At 50.3% G+C, this 14,446-nt stretch overlaps 1 protein-coding gene across 6 annotated transcripts in view; it reads left to right on the top strand.

Annotated features, from left to right (window-relative positions):
- Positions 1 to 14,446, top strand: part of DDX31 (DEAD-box helicase 31) — a 72,971-nt gene that overhangs the window by 45,724 nt on the left and 12,801 nt on the right. For 4 of the 6 annotated variants that reach the window (XM_045467349.1, XM_045467353.1, XM_045467351.1 and 1 more), the window contains 2 exons: positions 2,410 to 2,521; positions 9,097 to 9,265. In XM_045467349.1, coding sequence (XP_045323305.1) covers positions 2,410 to 2,521; positions 9,097 to 9,265 — 281 coding nt within the window. Of the gene's footprint in view, positions 1 to 2,409; positions 2,522 to 9,096; positions 9,266 to 14,446 lie in introns of those variants that run through there. The other 2 variants (XM_045467354.1, XR_006709759.1) reach the window with 2 other exon arrangements.

Here is a 14,446-nt window from a genome sequence, read left to right as displayed (position 1 = left end):
TATTTTTTTTTTTTGGTTGGGAAGAAAAGATGCCTCATTTTGAAACCTAAAGGGGGAATAAGAAAAGCCCTTTGTAATATATTGCCATATTATCACTAAATCCCCTGACAGTTGTGACACAGAAGTAAGTCACCTGTCACTTAAGCTTGAGGTCTCTTTAATTTTCTCCTGGAATTCGCACCAGGCTGTCTTTAATTTGAGGCCTTTATTGGAATTCTGAAACCTCTCTGCCTCCCTGGCTCTCAGATCTATTCTGAGAGCTGTTACAGAGTGTATACAATAACCAACAGAGGGATTCGAGCGGGCTGGAGCTCTGTTTATCTAACACTCTAGAGGGATTTTTGTGCTTATTCGGGCCTGGCTGCCCGGCTTTCAATATCGCTTTGACAACCATTCTGCCCTTCTCATTAATTTTAAACAGTTAAAACACAGGAAAAAGAGGAAAAAGTTTTCATTATTAAAGTGCTTTACTTTTTAATAACAGAGGATTCTGTCCGCCAGGGGAAAGGGCATCCTCGCTAATTTCACATTCATATTAAAAAAAACACACACACACAAGGAAGGTGACAGTTGCGTTGCTGAGGTGGCTTAACGAAAGGAGGGCAGCAAAAAAAGAAAAAAAAAGTTTGCATTTCACATCAGTTAAGAGGGTAAAAAAAAAAAAATCCTTGTTAATGACAATAGCAAATGTCCACTTTCATAACACAGCTCCTGAGTGACTTTTCTCTTGACATTTGAGTGGATAAAACCCTTAGGGGGACCATGTACTGTGAAATCAGCTAGACTGTCATCAACCGAACAGGTAGCAGGAATGATTTGACTAAGCTAAAAACATTTTCAGGTTGTTAAGTCTCTATTAATACAGAGACGGACGCAGACCCAGAGAATGAGGCTTTTTCTCCTCTCCCCTTTGTTCTTCCTCTGGCAGCCTTAAAGGCGAGAGACTCAGGAGCCCCAGTCAGGCACGGTCAGCCTGTGGTCAGCCAGACACAGGCGCGAGCCCCTGTCCTCTGCGGGGGTGAAGGGAAGCACAGACTGGCTGTTTTCTTGGTGACCCATGCCCGCAGTGGGTTGTGGTTACCGTAGAGGCTTTAGAGAATCACTGGGACAGTCCGCGTCTTCCAGGAGACCTACTAGCCAAATTGAGTTGGAGAATCTTCGTTCTCTGGCATCTCAGTTTCACATTCAGTAGAAAGCATTCATGTTTCTTTTAAGACGTAGGAGATGGGGGGCGGGGTGCGCCTGGCTGGCTCAAGTCAGTGGAGTGTGTGACTCTTCATCTCAGGATCATGAGTTCGAGCCCCATACTGGGTATAGAGCTTACTTTAAAAAAAAAAAAAAAAAGATACGGGAAACAAAAAACACTCAGTTTTAGGGGAATGTAAAGAAAGGAAATCTTGGGGCGCCTGGGTGGCTCAGTCGGTTGAGCGTCCACTTCGGCTCAGGTCATGATCTCACGGTTTGTGAGTTCGAGCCCCACGTCGGGCTCTGTGCGTCAGCTCAGAGCCTGGAGCCTGCTTTGAATTCTGTGTCCCCCCTCTCTCTCTTCTCCTCCCCCACTCACGCTCTGTCCCTCTCTGTCTCTCAAAAAATGAATAAACGTTAAAAGAAAATTAAAAAAAAAAAAGGAAATCTTTTCTCTGGGATTGTTGAAGAATGAAAAAGATACCATTTTTCTATTTTATTAACGTTTTCCATCCGTAGAACTTGAGTGTGTACAGATGTCGCTCCTGAAACCAGGACGGCCAGCTGCAGAGACCGAGTGGCCTTCTTGGAACGTGGTGTGAAGGGATGGCCCACTCCTCGATGGGTCCCTGGCAGCCAGCACAGTGGCACGGTGGTCCCAGGCTGAAAGAATGGATCCGAAACACAAGTCACAGCCTCCCTAGGAATGAGGGAGCATGCTCTGAAATTCAAGGATAGGCTAAATTTTAGGCAGGCCCCGGGGTAGGGGGGGGCACTCCCGAGAGGCTGTTCCCTTGTTCCCCTGAGGAGTGAGAGGGAGGGGGAGGATTTAAGGCATCCGTAAGACCCAAGTCCTGTGAAACCTACCCACCTGTCCACGTCCCGTGATGTTTTAAATGCCTGAATCGGACTCGGAAAATTCCAGAGTGTCTCCGGTGGGCTTTCATTTTGAACGTGAGTGACAAGAGGCCAGGAGGACCAGTCAGTAAACAAGTAAATAAGTAAATAGACCCGATCTGCTCCCTCACAAAGCCGTCTTCATCTTTGGTTGACTTTAACATCTTTATAGCTCCCGTTTTTCCTCTAGTAATATTGAAAGGATTACCCTTGTTGGCCCCTCAGTGGTTACCGAGTGATTTTACTGTTATTAAATCTATTATAAAGTGCTTCATTATTCCTGACTCTGACTCTGTCTCTTCTTTAATCCTTCCGCCACCCTCCCAGAAATCCCGTGCCGCTGGCCCCCAGGAAATCCGACAGCGAGCCACGGTCTTGCAGACGGTATTTGAAGATTACGTGCACTCCAGTGAGAGGCGGGTCTCCTGGGCAAAGAAAGGTGCGTGGATTTCATAGGTCCTTGTGGATGGAAAGCCCTCAGAGCTCTGTCCCCACCTCCACCTGCACATTGTCAACGTGCTGAGAGGCCAACCGGTGGTGGGGGGGGGGGGGCGGTCTCTGCTCACCAGCTAAAGCCTTCAGCCTCGTTCTGCAGGGTCTGGACGCAGGCGTGGAAGGCTTTAAAGTGATATTAAACGTTCACTTCATCCTTCCCCATGTTTTGCACAAATGAGGCTTTATCTTGGCTTACGTAGAACTAGAACTTTGACCCATGGATCTCAGGGATCCATTTTTCTCTTTGAAAACTGAAGAGACGTGACCGCGTCAGCAGAGACTGTTGTAGAGATGGAAATTAGGGATGAAGGTAAGGACTGGAGGCATCAGACCCGAGCAGTCTCTGTTTGGAAGTACAAAGGAAAGTGAGAACAGTGCTGAAGAAAGGCCATAGACCTTGAACCCAATTCCTAGGAAATTTACAAAAGACTCAGGTACTTATTTAATATCCAGGCCCTTTATAGGATAAGTTGGCACCTGGGATCACCAGGCATTAGTGGGGACTCAGTAGTTCACTGGAGAACACTGAGAGCGTGGGGGGAGGGGTCTTAGAACAGCTGGATGTTTCCTATGGCAGGAAGTCGCGTGTCGTGGCTGGTGATGGTCTTGTGTGTGTGAATGAGGTGCAGTCCACGTTGGAGGCCCCTCACTTCTTTTTGATAGTTACTTGCTGTTTTGAGAAAGATGCCAGGCTGTCTTGCCAGTGTGTAAACTCTATACCATCATCTTTTTCCTTTTATGAATTGAGATTTTTTTTATTTCAAAATTTTTCTTAATGTTTGTTTTTGAGAGAGAGAAAAAGAAAGCATGAGCGGGAGAGGGGCAGAGAGAGAGGGAGACACAGAATCGGAAGCAGGCTCCAGGCTCTGAGCTGTCAGCAGAGAGCTTGACGTGGGGCTTAAACTCATGAACCGTGAGGTCATGACCTGAGCTGAAGTCAGATGCTTAACTTCACTGAGCCACCCAGGTGCCCCAGTTGAAATTTTTAAAAAGTCATTTATTTAACAAATACTTATTGAACTGGGCACCATTCTAGGTGCTTGGGATACATCAGGAATCAAAGCAGATGGAAAACCTTTCTAATATTCTAGGTGGGGCACAGATAATGAGCATAGTTAAAATAGTCTTTTAAAAGGTGTTGAGAACTGTGGGAAAAACAAAGGTAAGAGAAGTGAAGGGGTGTCTGGGCAGACTGCGTTTTACATGGAGGGTCAGCGTGAGCCCTGCTGTGAGGGCAACATGAGCAAGTTGAGGGTCACCAGCTGCTGCGACAGAAAGGGCATTCCCAGAGAGGGCTCGGAGGTGGGCGGGGGGCAGTGTGTCCACAGGAAGAAAGGGAAGGCTGGCGTAGCAGAGGCAGGCTTGGAAGCTGTCGAGGGCTCTGGGGTCCCCTGAGTGCAATGGGAGCCATTGCAGGACTTGGAGCAGAGATGTGGCATGGTCTACAGGGGTCGGAAAAGATGGCCTATGTGAGAATAGAATCTGGGGGGCAAGGGTGAATGCTGGGGGACTGGTTACAGACAGTCGTGGCCATCAGGAAATAGATGACAAGAATGGGCTAGTCAGCAAACGGTTTTGAGTGCCTACCGTATACCTTGGCACATACGAAAGCAGCCCGTGGCTGTTGCCACCACACTGGACCAAATGAGAACTACACAGGAGAAAAGATGAAGTCCCGGCGGTGGCCCCGTCCCCGCTGCTCCGGAGGTAGCGTGCGTCCTGCTGGACGGGTTTCTAACAGCAGGCTGTCCTGACATTTCCCGAAAGTGAATTCAACAATTCCTGAGGGTTTTCCTAAGAACCTGCCTTCAGTGAAGTACCGGCACGTGTCTCCCGAGAGGAACGGGTGGCTTGTCACAGTGTCACTGGAGATCGGTCGTCTGTTGACAGGCGAGGTGAGCTTGCTGGGTGGTGCACGTCCAGCTGTGGCGCCGCGGAATTTCTGGCTTCGTAGCGCATTGCGATGAAAAGCAAGAAAGCCCCCCTGTCCTCTTCACCTTCGGTTTTGACGCCAGAGGTGGTTGAGGTGTCTCACTCTAGTGAGACTACAGCCTTCTTCAGGTGTCTGGGTCACCAAAGTAAGGCTGTCGTGGCGTCCTTGGAGAGTGTGGTTACCACTGAAGTCGTTAATACCAAGAAACAAGCGGAGCTCCTGGTTTTCTGTCTTTTTTTTCCTAGTATCACTTTTATTTTTTTTATTTCTACTTACTAAACATGACATGAGACAGAACATGCAAGTGGGGGGAGGCGCAGAGAGAGAGAATCCCAAGCACTGAGCACTGAGTCCGACGCGGGGCTCGATGCCACAACCCTGGGATCATGACCTGGGCTGAAATCAAGAGTCGGACGCTCGACCGACTGAGCCACCCGGGTGCCCTACTTGCCTTCCTTTTAAAGGGTACCTGAACGGGGCCACTCTGCAATGTTTAGGTACCAAGAAGGAAATAAACCTGCATTTCTCTTCTCTGCTAATTGATGGCCACGGCAGATTGGTGGTGGTCTGGGAGGAAAGTGCCCGGTTCTAGATCTCGGCGTCTCCACGCTTTGCTCCCCTGGTGCTTAGCATGGTGAGTTCTGGAGGTCTGGCGGGGGGGTGCGTACACGCACTTGCTACGGCAGAGGTGTTCGGTTCACAAGGGGACAGCGACCGCACCCCGGAAGTCAAAACCGTCTTCTGCGTTTCGTCTGCATATGCAGATTCCCCACTGCTGACTTACCTCCGTTTTATTTCAGAACCCACCTCATGAATAATTAACAAAGCAGCTGGGTTTTGCCTTTATGGCAGAAAAGTAGTTGGAAACTGGGCCAAGTATGCATTTGTCTTCCTGTTGCATTGTCTGGCCCAGTCATTTTTAATAACCAGCATTTAATTGTTGTCAGTTTCCAGCAGCAGTCGCCCCTTCTTACCCTCGTTTCTTTCCTTTCTTTCTTTTTTTTTTCCTTTTAGTTTATTTATTTATTTTGAGAGACAGCACGCGCAGAAGGGGCGGCAGAGAGAGAGAGAGAGAGGGAGAGAGAATCCCAAGTAGGCTCCATGCTGCCAGCGCAGAGCCCAACACAGGGCTTGAACCCACAAACCATGAGATCACGACTTGAGCCAAAACCAAGTCAGATGCTTAACTGACCGAACCACCCAGGTACCCCTTTTCCTTCATTTCTTGCCTCTGTTAGCTAGAGATCCCAGTGGTTAAAAACTGGTTTGAACTTGGGGCACCTGGGTGGCTCAAGCGGTTAAGCATCCGACTTTGGCTCAGGTCACGATCTCGCAGTCTGTGAGTTCGAGCCCCGTGTCGGGCTCTGTGCTGACAGCTCGGAGCCTGGAGCCTGCTTTGGATTCAGTGTCTCCCTCTCTCTCTGCCCCTCACCTGCTCGCGCTCTGACTGTCTCTGACTTTCAATAATAAATAAACATTAAAAAAAAAAATTAAAAAAAAAACTGGTTTGAACTCGAGACTCCCGAACAAAAGTTTTGGAAACTGGGGTCCTTTCCACACAGAAGACGGCTTTCCTGGGGTGGCCCTTCAGCCTCAGGTCTCCCTGAAGAGCAGGGACCACGTGCGGAGGAGCCGTGCCTGGCTTGCGGGGCTGTTGCTCAGAGTCCAGAAAACCCAAACCACCGATGACAGATCAGCCGCTCCCTCAGTGCAGTCCTAGGTAGGCAGGTACTCAACCGAGTGTGCCTTTACTCCGTACAGATGTGTGTTCTTCTGGGGGCAGGGCCGAGGTTCCCTCCCAGGCTAGAGTCTCACTCCTTCCTACCTCCTTGATCCTAAGTATCATCCATAAGATACTACTGTTCTTGGTCAGATGTCCAAGAATAAATCTGATTTTTTTTTTTTTTAACGTTTTTATTTTATTTTTGGGACAGAGAGAGACAGAGCATGAACAGGGGAGGGGCAGAGAGAGAGGGAGACACAGAATCGGAAACAGGCTCCAGGCTCTGAGCCATCAGCCCAGAGCCCGACGCGGGGCTCGAACTCCCGGACCGTGAGATCGTGACCTGGCTGAAGTCGGACGCTTAACCGACTGAGCCACCCAGGCGCCCCAGAATAAATCTGATTTTATGAACAAGGATGAGGTGTCCATTTGGGGTATTTTAAAATAGGTTTCCCTTAATGCATCTCCCTTACGGCTGTGAGATAGGAGCCCGCGACTACGGAGCGCATGCTGTAAGTGGCCACGGCTTCTTCTGCCATCTCAAGCAAATGCCTTCTTTCTCTGCTCTCCACTCCTCCGGGTCCCACAGCCCCCACTTCCGCCACCCGTCCTTGACACCGCCCCTCGGCAGGGTCTGCAAACAGCTTCTGCTGCTCCTGAAATTCCTGCTTCTCTGAACCATCAAAACGTGGGAGTCCATTCAAGGATGTGAGGACAGCCCAGTATCGTTGTCCCCAGTGAGACAGCCTTAAGGACAGGCAGGGTTGGTAAACATATGCAGTGTGAAATGCTGCCTGAGTGCTTGTGGAGGGAGAAGACACGTCTGCCGTTTCTTGGAAAACTTGTTAGCTGGCGCCCACGTCTCTGAGACAGAGGCTGTCCCTCCTTGGCTCCTCGGATTGGTGCGGGAATGGGAGGTTGATCTGCCTAAGTGGGACAGTGGTGGTCATGAGGAGGCCTGGGCCAGCGTTCGGGGGACTGAGATTGTAAAAATGCAAACTCTTTGGCTTGGCCTGACTTGGCATGGTTTCGGTCCGTTTTTTTTTTTTTAGAGGAGAGTAAATATGGAGGGTCTGGAAAGAAAGGGGTGTAGAGAAGAGGTGTAGAGCATCTCCTGGGCGGTAGCCAAGCGGCTTTCTTGAGACTGGAGTCTGGAGAACCTGGTGTCAGAACCTGCGAACAGCGCAGACCATTTGAAGTGCTAGAGATTTCCCTTGGAAAAGCCGGTCCCCGGTTATTAAAAAGGGGAAGCAGGCACAGATTTCAGAGAGGGGTGCAGACAAGTTGCCTTGGTTATTATTTCTCATCGATTGGGAAAAGGAGTTCACTTTACTCAGTAAATAGAGCTTTGATGGATTCCCAGGATCCTTCCAGCAGCTGATCTGCTAAAATGACACTTTTTATTACTGTTCATAAACGCCAATCTCCAGGTGCTGCTGGGATATTACGTCTAAGCTGTGGGCAAACTTGCCAGTCCAGTGGCTCAACAAGCAAGGGCGAGAGAGGCTGGTATTTAGCGCCCGCCCTTCCGTGAGATGCGCGGTGCTGGACTCTGGCTTGGCCGCCGGAAGAGCCGGCATTGGGGTCTTTTCAGAGCCGTCCCCTCCTGCCCTGTTGGAGTGAGGAGAGGTAGACACTTGATTTTCACTGGAATTGCGGTGTATTTGAGGGGAGCTGGGTGGAGGGACAGCTTTCTTTTCTCAGAGGAACGCCGAAAAAAGGTGTAGCCAGGGCTCCAAGCTCCTGGGAACCACATCTGCCTTTTTTCCAGCCAGTGCTGACTCTAGAACAGGGGCCTTTTTCTCAACTTTAAAATAGGGCTGAAACTTTCACGAAGGTGTGTCTGGGGACACCTCTAAATTGTTGGCAGTTCTCAAGGAATGAACTGTTTTGTGAGCTCTTTTAGAAACTTAATAACTGCCTTTCTCCTTTTTAAAACTTTTCATTTCCTTTTTTTTTTCTTTAAAGTTTATTTTGAGAGAGAGTTTGCGCGTGCACAGGGGAGGGGCAGAGAGAGAGAGGGAGAGAGAGAAAATCCCAAGCAGGCTTCGCACTGTCAGCACAGAACCCGACACAGGGCTCAAACACAAACTGTGAGATCATGACCTGAGCCGAAACTAAGAGACGCTCAACCGACTGAGCCACCCAGGCACCCTGCGTTTCCTTATTTATGCATTTTTCAAATGGGTAAGAAGCCCTTTAGCTGTCAATATTGGGTACTTTGGAATGAATTTGGTTTTAAAATCCCAGGGGTACAGGAAGAAGAGTCACCCCTCTGGATAGGGGCCCTGGAGGCGGGGCTTGTGGCGTGAACATTTATAGCAGGAGTAACAGACCGTGATGGGAAGCACAATAAACCCATGGGAACCTTTTGAATTGTGTAACATTTACATGTGTTAGCAATTGAAAAAATAAATTGAATTAGGAAAATTTTTTCCTAATATAAAAGTCTGATGATTTCATTTTTCATGAGAAAATACCACATTGATCATGTCTTAGTTTCTTCACTCATTCTGTCTTTCGTTTCTATGACAAACACTGACCAGCTGCCTGCTGCCGTGTCCCAGCTGCTGTGCAAGGCCCCAAGACCATAGTGAGGAGAAAAGAGGGCCGCTGCCCTCTAGGGTTCTTGCACACTACACAGTAAAATCTGAAATTCTGTTGGGTTTACTCAAGTGATACTTGTGTCCTGTAGATTTTTCTTTTGATGAATTAAAAAGAAAATACACCAGGATAGATTTAGGTTGTACTGTCCTGACTGTCTCAGGGTGCCTGGCAAGATAAAGTGCGTAGGACAGCCATTAGGCCCGGGCGCTTCGAGACCCCATCCTGACGGCCTCTCTCACCCTCCTCTTCCTCCCAGCTCTGCAGTCCTTCATTCGAGCCTATGCAACCTACCCCCGGGAGCTGAAGCACATCTTCCACGTCCGATCGCTGCACCTTGGTCATGTGGCTAAGAGCTTTGGGCTGAGAGATGCCCCCCAAAATCTTGGTGTCTCGGCTGTAAAGAGAAGAAAAGGAAACCTGAACAGGTAAGATGAGTTGAACTTGCCCTGGGACAGATGGCTGGAAGTGAGGTAGGTTTGGAGAGCTCTGTGCACACAACAGCAGGGCGGTGGTGGGGCAGGCTGCTGCGTGATGGGTGCAAACTTCCATCTTTGGGTTTTGTGCTGAATCGTCACCAGTGTCCGCCCCTCTCGAAGTGGGATAAGTGCTTGGAACGAGAGGAAAAATACTTAATCTGAATGTTTTTTGTTTTTTTTTAATTTTTTTTTTTTTCAACGTTTATTTATTTTTGGGACAGAGAGAGACAGAGCATGAACGGGGGAGGGGCAGAGAGAGAGGGAGACACAGAATTGGAAACAGGCTCCAGGCTCCGAGCCATCAGCCCAGAGCCTGATGCGGGGCTCGAACTCACGGACCGCGAGATCGTGACCTGGCTGAAGTCGGGCGCTTAACCGACTGCGCCACCCAGGCGCCCCAATCTGAATGTTTTTAAGGCACCTGCAGAAATGCAATGGTGTCTCCTGTCGGGTCCAGATGGTGGTGGGGTTTATTGGGGCAGCAAGACAAACCTGTTGGTTGGGTTGCCTCCACTGCCCACCAGCAGAGTAACGTGGGGCCTTGCTGGAGTCAGAGCTTCAGATGTGCTGTGGTTCACCCTGGACAGCCCTCCAGGACTTGTACGAAAACTTCTGGTGTGTTCTGTGAAATCAGTCTGGTCCTGTCCTGGGGAGGTGGGAGGGGCTGCGTGGGGACTCACTGCACCGGTCGCTCTCCTTGGTGCTGACACGTGCGTCTGGTGCCAAGCGCCCGCAGAGGGCAGAGGCCAGAGGCCAGAGGCCGGTGCGAGCGTGAGACTCTCACCCTCCCTCAAAGGCACGTGGTAAACTGTCCAGAGGTCCTAGTGAGAGTGAAGAGCGCTGCCCTGCAGGTCGGAGGCTGGGCTCTGGGTCCACCTCCACAGTTCCATGAGGTCCTGAGATGATTCCCCTCAGCAAAAGACATTTGTAAAAGGACCCAGCCCCTTTGCAGGAGCCATGGACCACTTGCATGGGGACTCAGGGACGGACTGCCATCACCACTTGTGCAGCATGTGAGTGGGAAGGAAACACTGAACAAGCAGAGAATCCTTGAATGCTCTGGACAGTTCTTTTGCATTGCACATCCTTTATTTGCTTATGAATTACACATGTCAAAGTACACTTGCCCTGACTGTGAGAATCTGGGGGCGTGCCACACTTCCTGCGAGTTCCCGCCACATGCCCGCTTGCTCGTGCACCATCACTTGTCAGGGCCCAGGTTCTCTGGATGCAGTGACAAAAGGCAGAGTGGACCGCCTGGTGTAGGGAAACGATCGCTGGTCTTAGATGCAGGGGACTTGGACTTCAGTTCCAGCTCCGCTCTGATGTGAGCTTCTGAGCTTTGGGCCGTATCTTTGCTTTACTTCTCAGAGCCTCAGTTTCCTCAGCTACAGCAAGGAGAAGGAAATCAGTGTTTTGTAGCTATTTCACAAGGTTGTTTTGAGACTCAGCATTAGGATGGGCCGCACAGATGAATCACCTTAGGACAGAAATCTGGAAACCAGATGGGTTAAGATTCTGGAACATCCAACCTGATCTGTTCAGGGTGTGGCACCTACAAGGCTCTTAGTAATGGATAAAGTTTGCCTAATTCTAGTCCCATTTTTGGAATTTTTAAAATGCTTGATTTTTTTTTTTCTTGTATTAACACCTCTCCTGTAGGACCGTACCTCAGTAATTCTGTCAGGCAGGTAGTTCACATGCCGCTGTTGATCCGTGCCCAGACAAGGCTAAGACACATCCAGCTCTCGTGTCTTCCAGGCGGTTTTGAGGTTCAGGGTACTACCCGCTGCCCCTGCTACCTGTCCTGGGCACGGCTGTGGCTAGAGACTTCTCTGCCCGTCCTCCCGGGAGGTAGAAGACGCCTCAGATGTACAACGGCTGTGCGCCAGAGTCAGGTTGCTGCCCTGGGGTCGGAAGTAGCTGGTATTTCCGCGTGCCCCCTTTGGTTTCGAATGTGTGAGGCTTGCAGTCAGGTCTGAGGGGGACCTCCTAGTGATCTGGAAGCCAGGCCATCCTGCCACCGTCTCTGAAATGTTGGCACTTCGAGAAGATCGGAACACTCCTGCCAGTTGATCGCTGGTGAGAAACAGATCTTGCCGATTCCTATCCCCACAAATCAATGCAGTCCCGATATTTCATTGTTAGCGGCTCATCTACCGTTATGAGTGGGAACTTCATTAGCAAGTGTTAATCCAGAGAGCAGCTCTTCAGGCTGGGATGTCCGCAGCTCTTACCCAGATCCTGGAAAGCAGAGCAGCAAGGCAGGGAGGCAGTCGGGAGGGGGACTCGGAGCCAGCCAGCATTGTCCTTACCTTGAGAAGCCACTAGGGAGAGAGCAAGCCGCCGCCTCCTGCTTCAGCTGACCCTGCTAGCAGATGGGCACCAGGACTACCATACCCCTGTGAGCAGGGGATTTAACAGGGCTTTATTTAGGGAAGAATGGGCTGATTAGCCGATAAAGAGCATGTAAGATGGTATGGGGCAGCCTTTGATGTCTGGCTGGCGCGGCAGGGAGCCGGGTGGTGAGTGACAGCAGTGTGTCACAGGATTACTCCGCCCGTGACAATACCGCTCTCTGTTCTGGCCATGTCACCACTCAGTTACAGCTACTTTTTCGGTTGTTATGCCCTTCTTTTGAAGGCATTTCTCGCTGCACTCTTACATCCTCCCACCCCACCCCTGCCTTGCGAACGCAGACGGCGCTCAAGGATACAGTAGGCACCTTTTTTTTTTTTTTTTTTTTGGGGTGGGGGGAATCTTGTCACTCCTGGAAGAAGAATGACTTGGCAGCTAATGTGCACACGGACCGTATAATTGTGGTCAGGGTGAGCGGCAGAGAAGACGGGACAGATTTTCCGCACCTCAGTCAGGGCTCAAGCAAATGCCAGTTGCTGCTTTTTGAGGACTGGGAAGAAAAGTCCGTTAAACACCACAAAGTGCAGAGAGTTATGCTGTGGCCACAGTGATTGTTCTGAGCTCAGGCGTCTCCTCTGAAATCCATCTGTCAAGAAAGGGAGTGGTTCCTTCTGCTTTCCTGGGGTGGACCAATTTGGAGCACTGAATTCTCCAAATTATTCTGCATTCTGTGTCATGGGGTTAACTGCCTAGAGTAGCTCTACGTTATGTGCAGACCTCTGATACCTGTGGACCAAATCCATGCCACTGTGAGCAGAATCCTGTCTCACCTCGTCATGCCCCAAACAAGGGGTTCGTCTGGGTGTTAAAACATGAAGCTAAGGAGATGGTTTCCACGCAGTGACAAAGGGAAGTTTTATCTCATCCGTATGCCTTTATTCCTTTACTTGACCACTGTTGAGACAAAAAAAGGATAACATTCCCCAGATGAGATCTTTATCACCAGGTCTGTATCCCCTTTTCAGTCCTTAGTTCTGAAAGGGAACACAAAATGCTTCTCCCCTGCACACAGATGCAGTCGTAGTTACAAAACTCCTCTGACACCGACACACAGACCTGCCAAGACAGCCCCCCACCCCCCACCCCAAACACCGACACAGACGTGCACACAGGGAGTCGGTGCTGTTGGTAAAATATTGAATGGCCCCTTAGCAACATCCATCACAAACACAGCATTTTCCTTCTGTGAAACGCGGTTGTTCTGATTTTGAAGCTCGGTAGATTCCGCGGTTCCTGAGAAGCAAAGATAACATACCTTCCAAAATTTCCATCTTCCCAGGAGACGGGGGGACCCGGTACCGTCTGCTTCGCGAGGGCAGAGTGGTGTTGTCGGCCAGGGCGTCTGTCTGTCTAGGCGGTGACACACACGAGTGGTGAGCAGGCCCGCCGTGCGGGGCTGCGAGTTCCTCACCTCCCTTACACGCTGTGGAGAGTGGTTTAAGAATACAATGCATTACGGTGTCAGTGCTACTGCGACAGTACGAGAGAGCGAGTCTGCTGTTTTTAACCAACTATCTCGTGAATTCTGTGCTGTGATCATGAAAGCACTGCTCTGCCCCAACGATGTAATTTGTAGCTACCCGAGACTTGTCTACCCCTGGCTTATGCCACCTGTGTCTTTCTGATGTTTTCCTTCGTGCCTAGAAACATCTTGGACGTCGCCTTTATCAGTAATCCAATAACTATGCTCCTCTGTTCTCGGCTCCCTCCTTTTAGAATTAGTAGAGCAACAACAGTCCAAGTTGTTGGCTGTTCTTAAAAGAAATGCAGTTTTATTTATGCACATTTCCTTTTTCTCTTTCACTTAAATGTTTGCTTATTTTTGAGAGCGTGCCAGTGTGGGAGGGGTGGGGGGGGGGGTGGGGACAGAGGATCTGAAGCAGGCTCCGCACAGACAGCAGAGAGCCCGATGTGGGGCTCGAGCTCACAAACCACAAGATCATGACCTGAGCCGAAGTCAGTTGCTCAACTGACTGAGCCCCCCAGATGCACCATACACATTTGCTCATGCCAGCCTGGTCAAAGTGTGACCACGAAGTTCCTGCTCTTACCAAACAGGTAAACCATCTGAAATGAAGGATCTCTTAACCCTTCACTACTGGGTCTGGGTGTGCTGGGCCTGTGCTCGGCGGGCCGTGGTCAGTGACAGGAGGGTACACGGGGCTGGCTCCCCTGGGTCCTGGCCTCGGGTCAGAACCCCCGGCACCTGGGCACCACAGAGCATCTGTCCCCCCAGAGTTCTAGATCCAGTGTTTTCTCTACACCAAGTAGACGTCCTCGTGTGGAGGTGCCTGCCAGAGTTTTCTCATCTGAATTGTCACAGATTTTAGCACTAACGTTCAAACTGGAGGTTTTGCACAACCCCACTCGGGGCATTTTTCCTTTTTGAAGCCTTTGCCCTGTCACTTGTTCCGATTGCCACCGTCGCCTGTCCAGTGGCTGTTCGGTAACTGCGAAGGGCTCCCGTCCTCACTGGTGCTCTAGGGCCTCTGGTTCTTAGGTGCCGCCCAAGGGAGGGCCACACAGGGGTTGAGCCAGGGTTGAGCCTCTTCTGTCTGCCCTGGGACAAGTGACTTGGCGACTCTCTGCCTAGTCCCCTGGCTTCCCAAACGGGCACAGGAGCCTCACAGTGCTGTGTAAGGACCACGCCAGGCGGTGAGTGTCCAGCATCGACACGGGGTCAGACGTGAACACACGGGAGTGACACGGAAC

Source organism: Leopardus geoffroyi, chromosome D4 (assembly GCF_018350155.1).
Source record: "Leopardus geoffroyi isolate Oge1 chromosome D4, O.geoffroyi_Oge1_pat1.0, whole genome shotgun sequence".
NCBI classification, from domain to species: Eukaryota; Metazoa; Chordata; class Mammalia; order Carnivora; family Felidae; genus Leopardus; species Leopardus geoffroyi.
The sequence above is the reverse complement of the archived record's forward strand: the minus strand, read 5'-3'. Positions and strand labels throughout refer to the sequence as shown.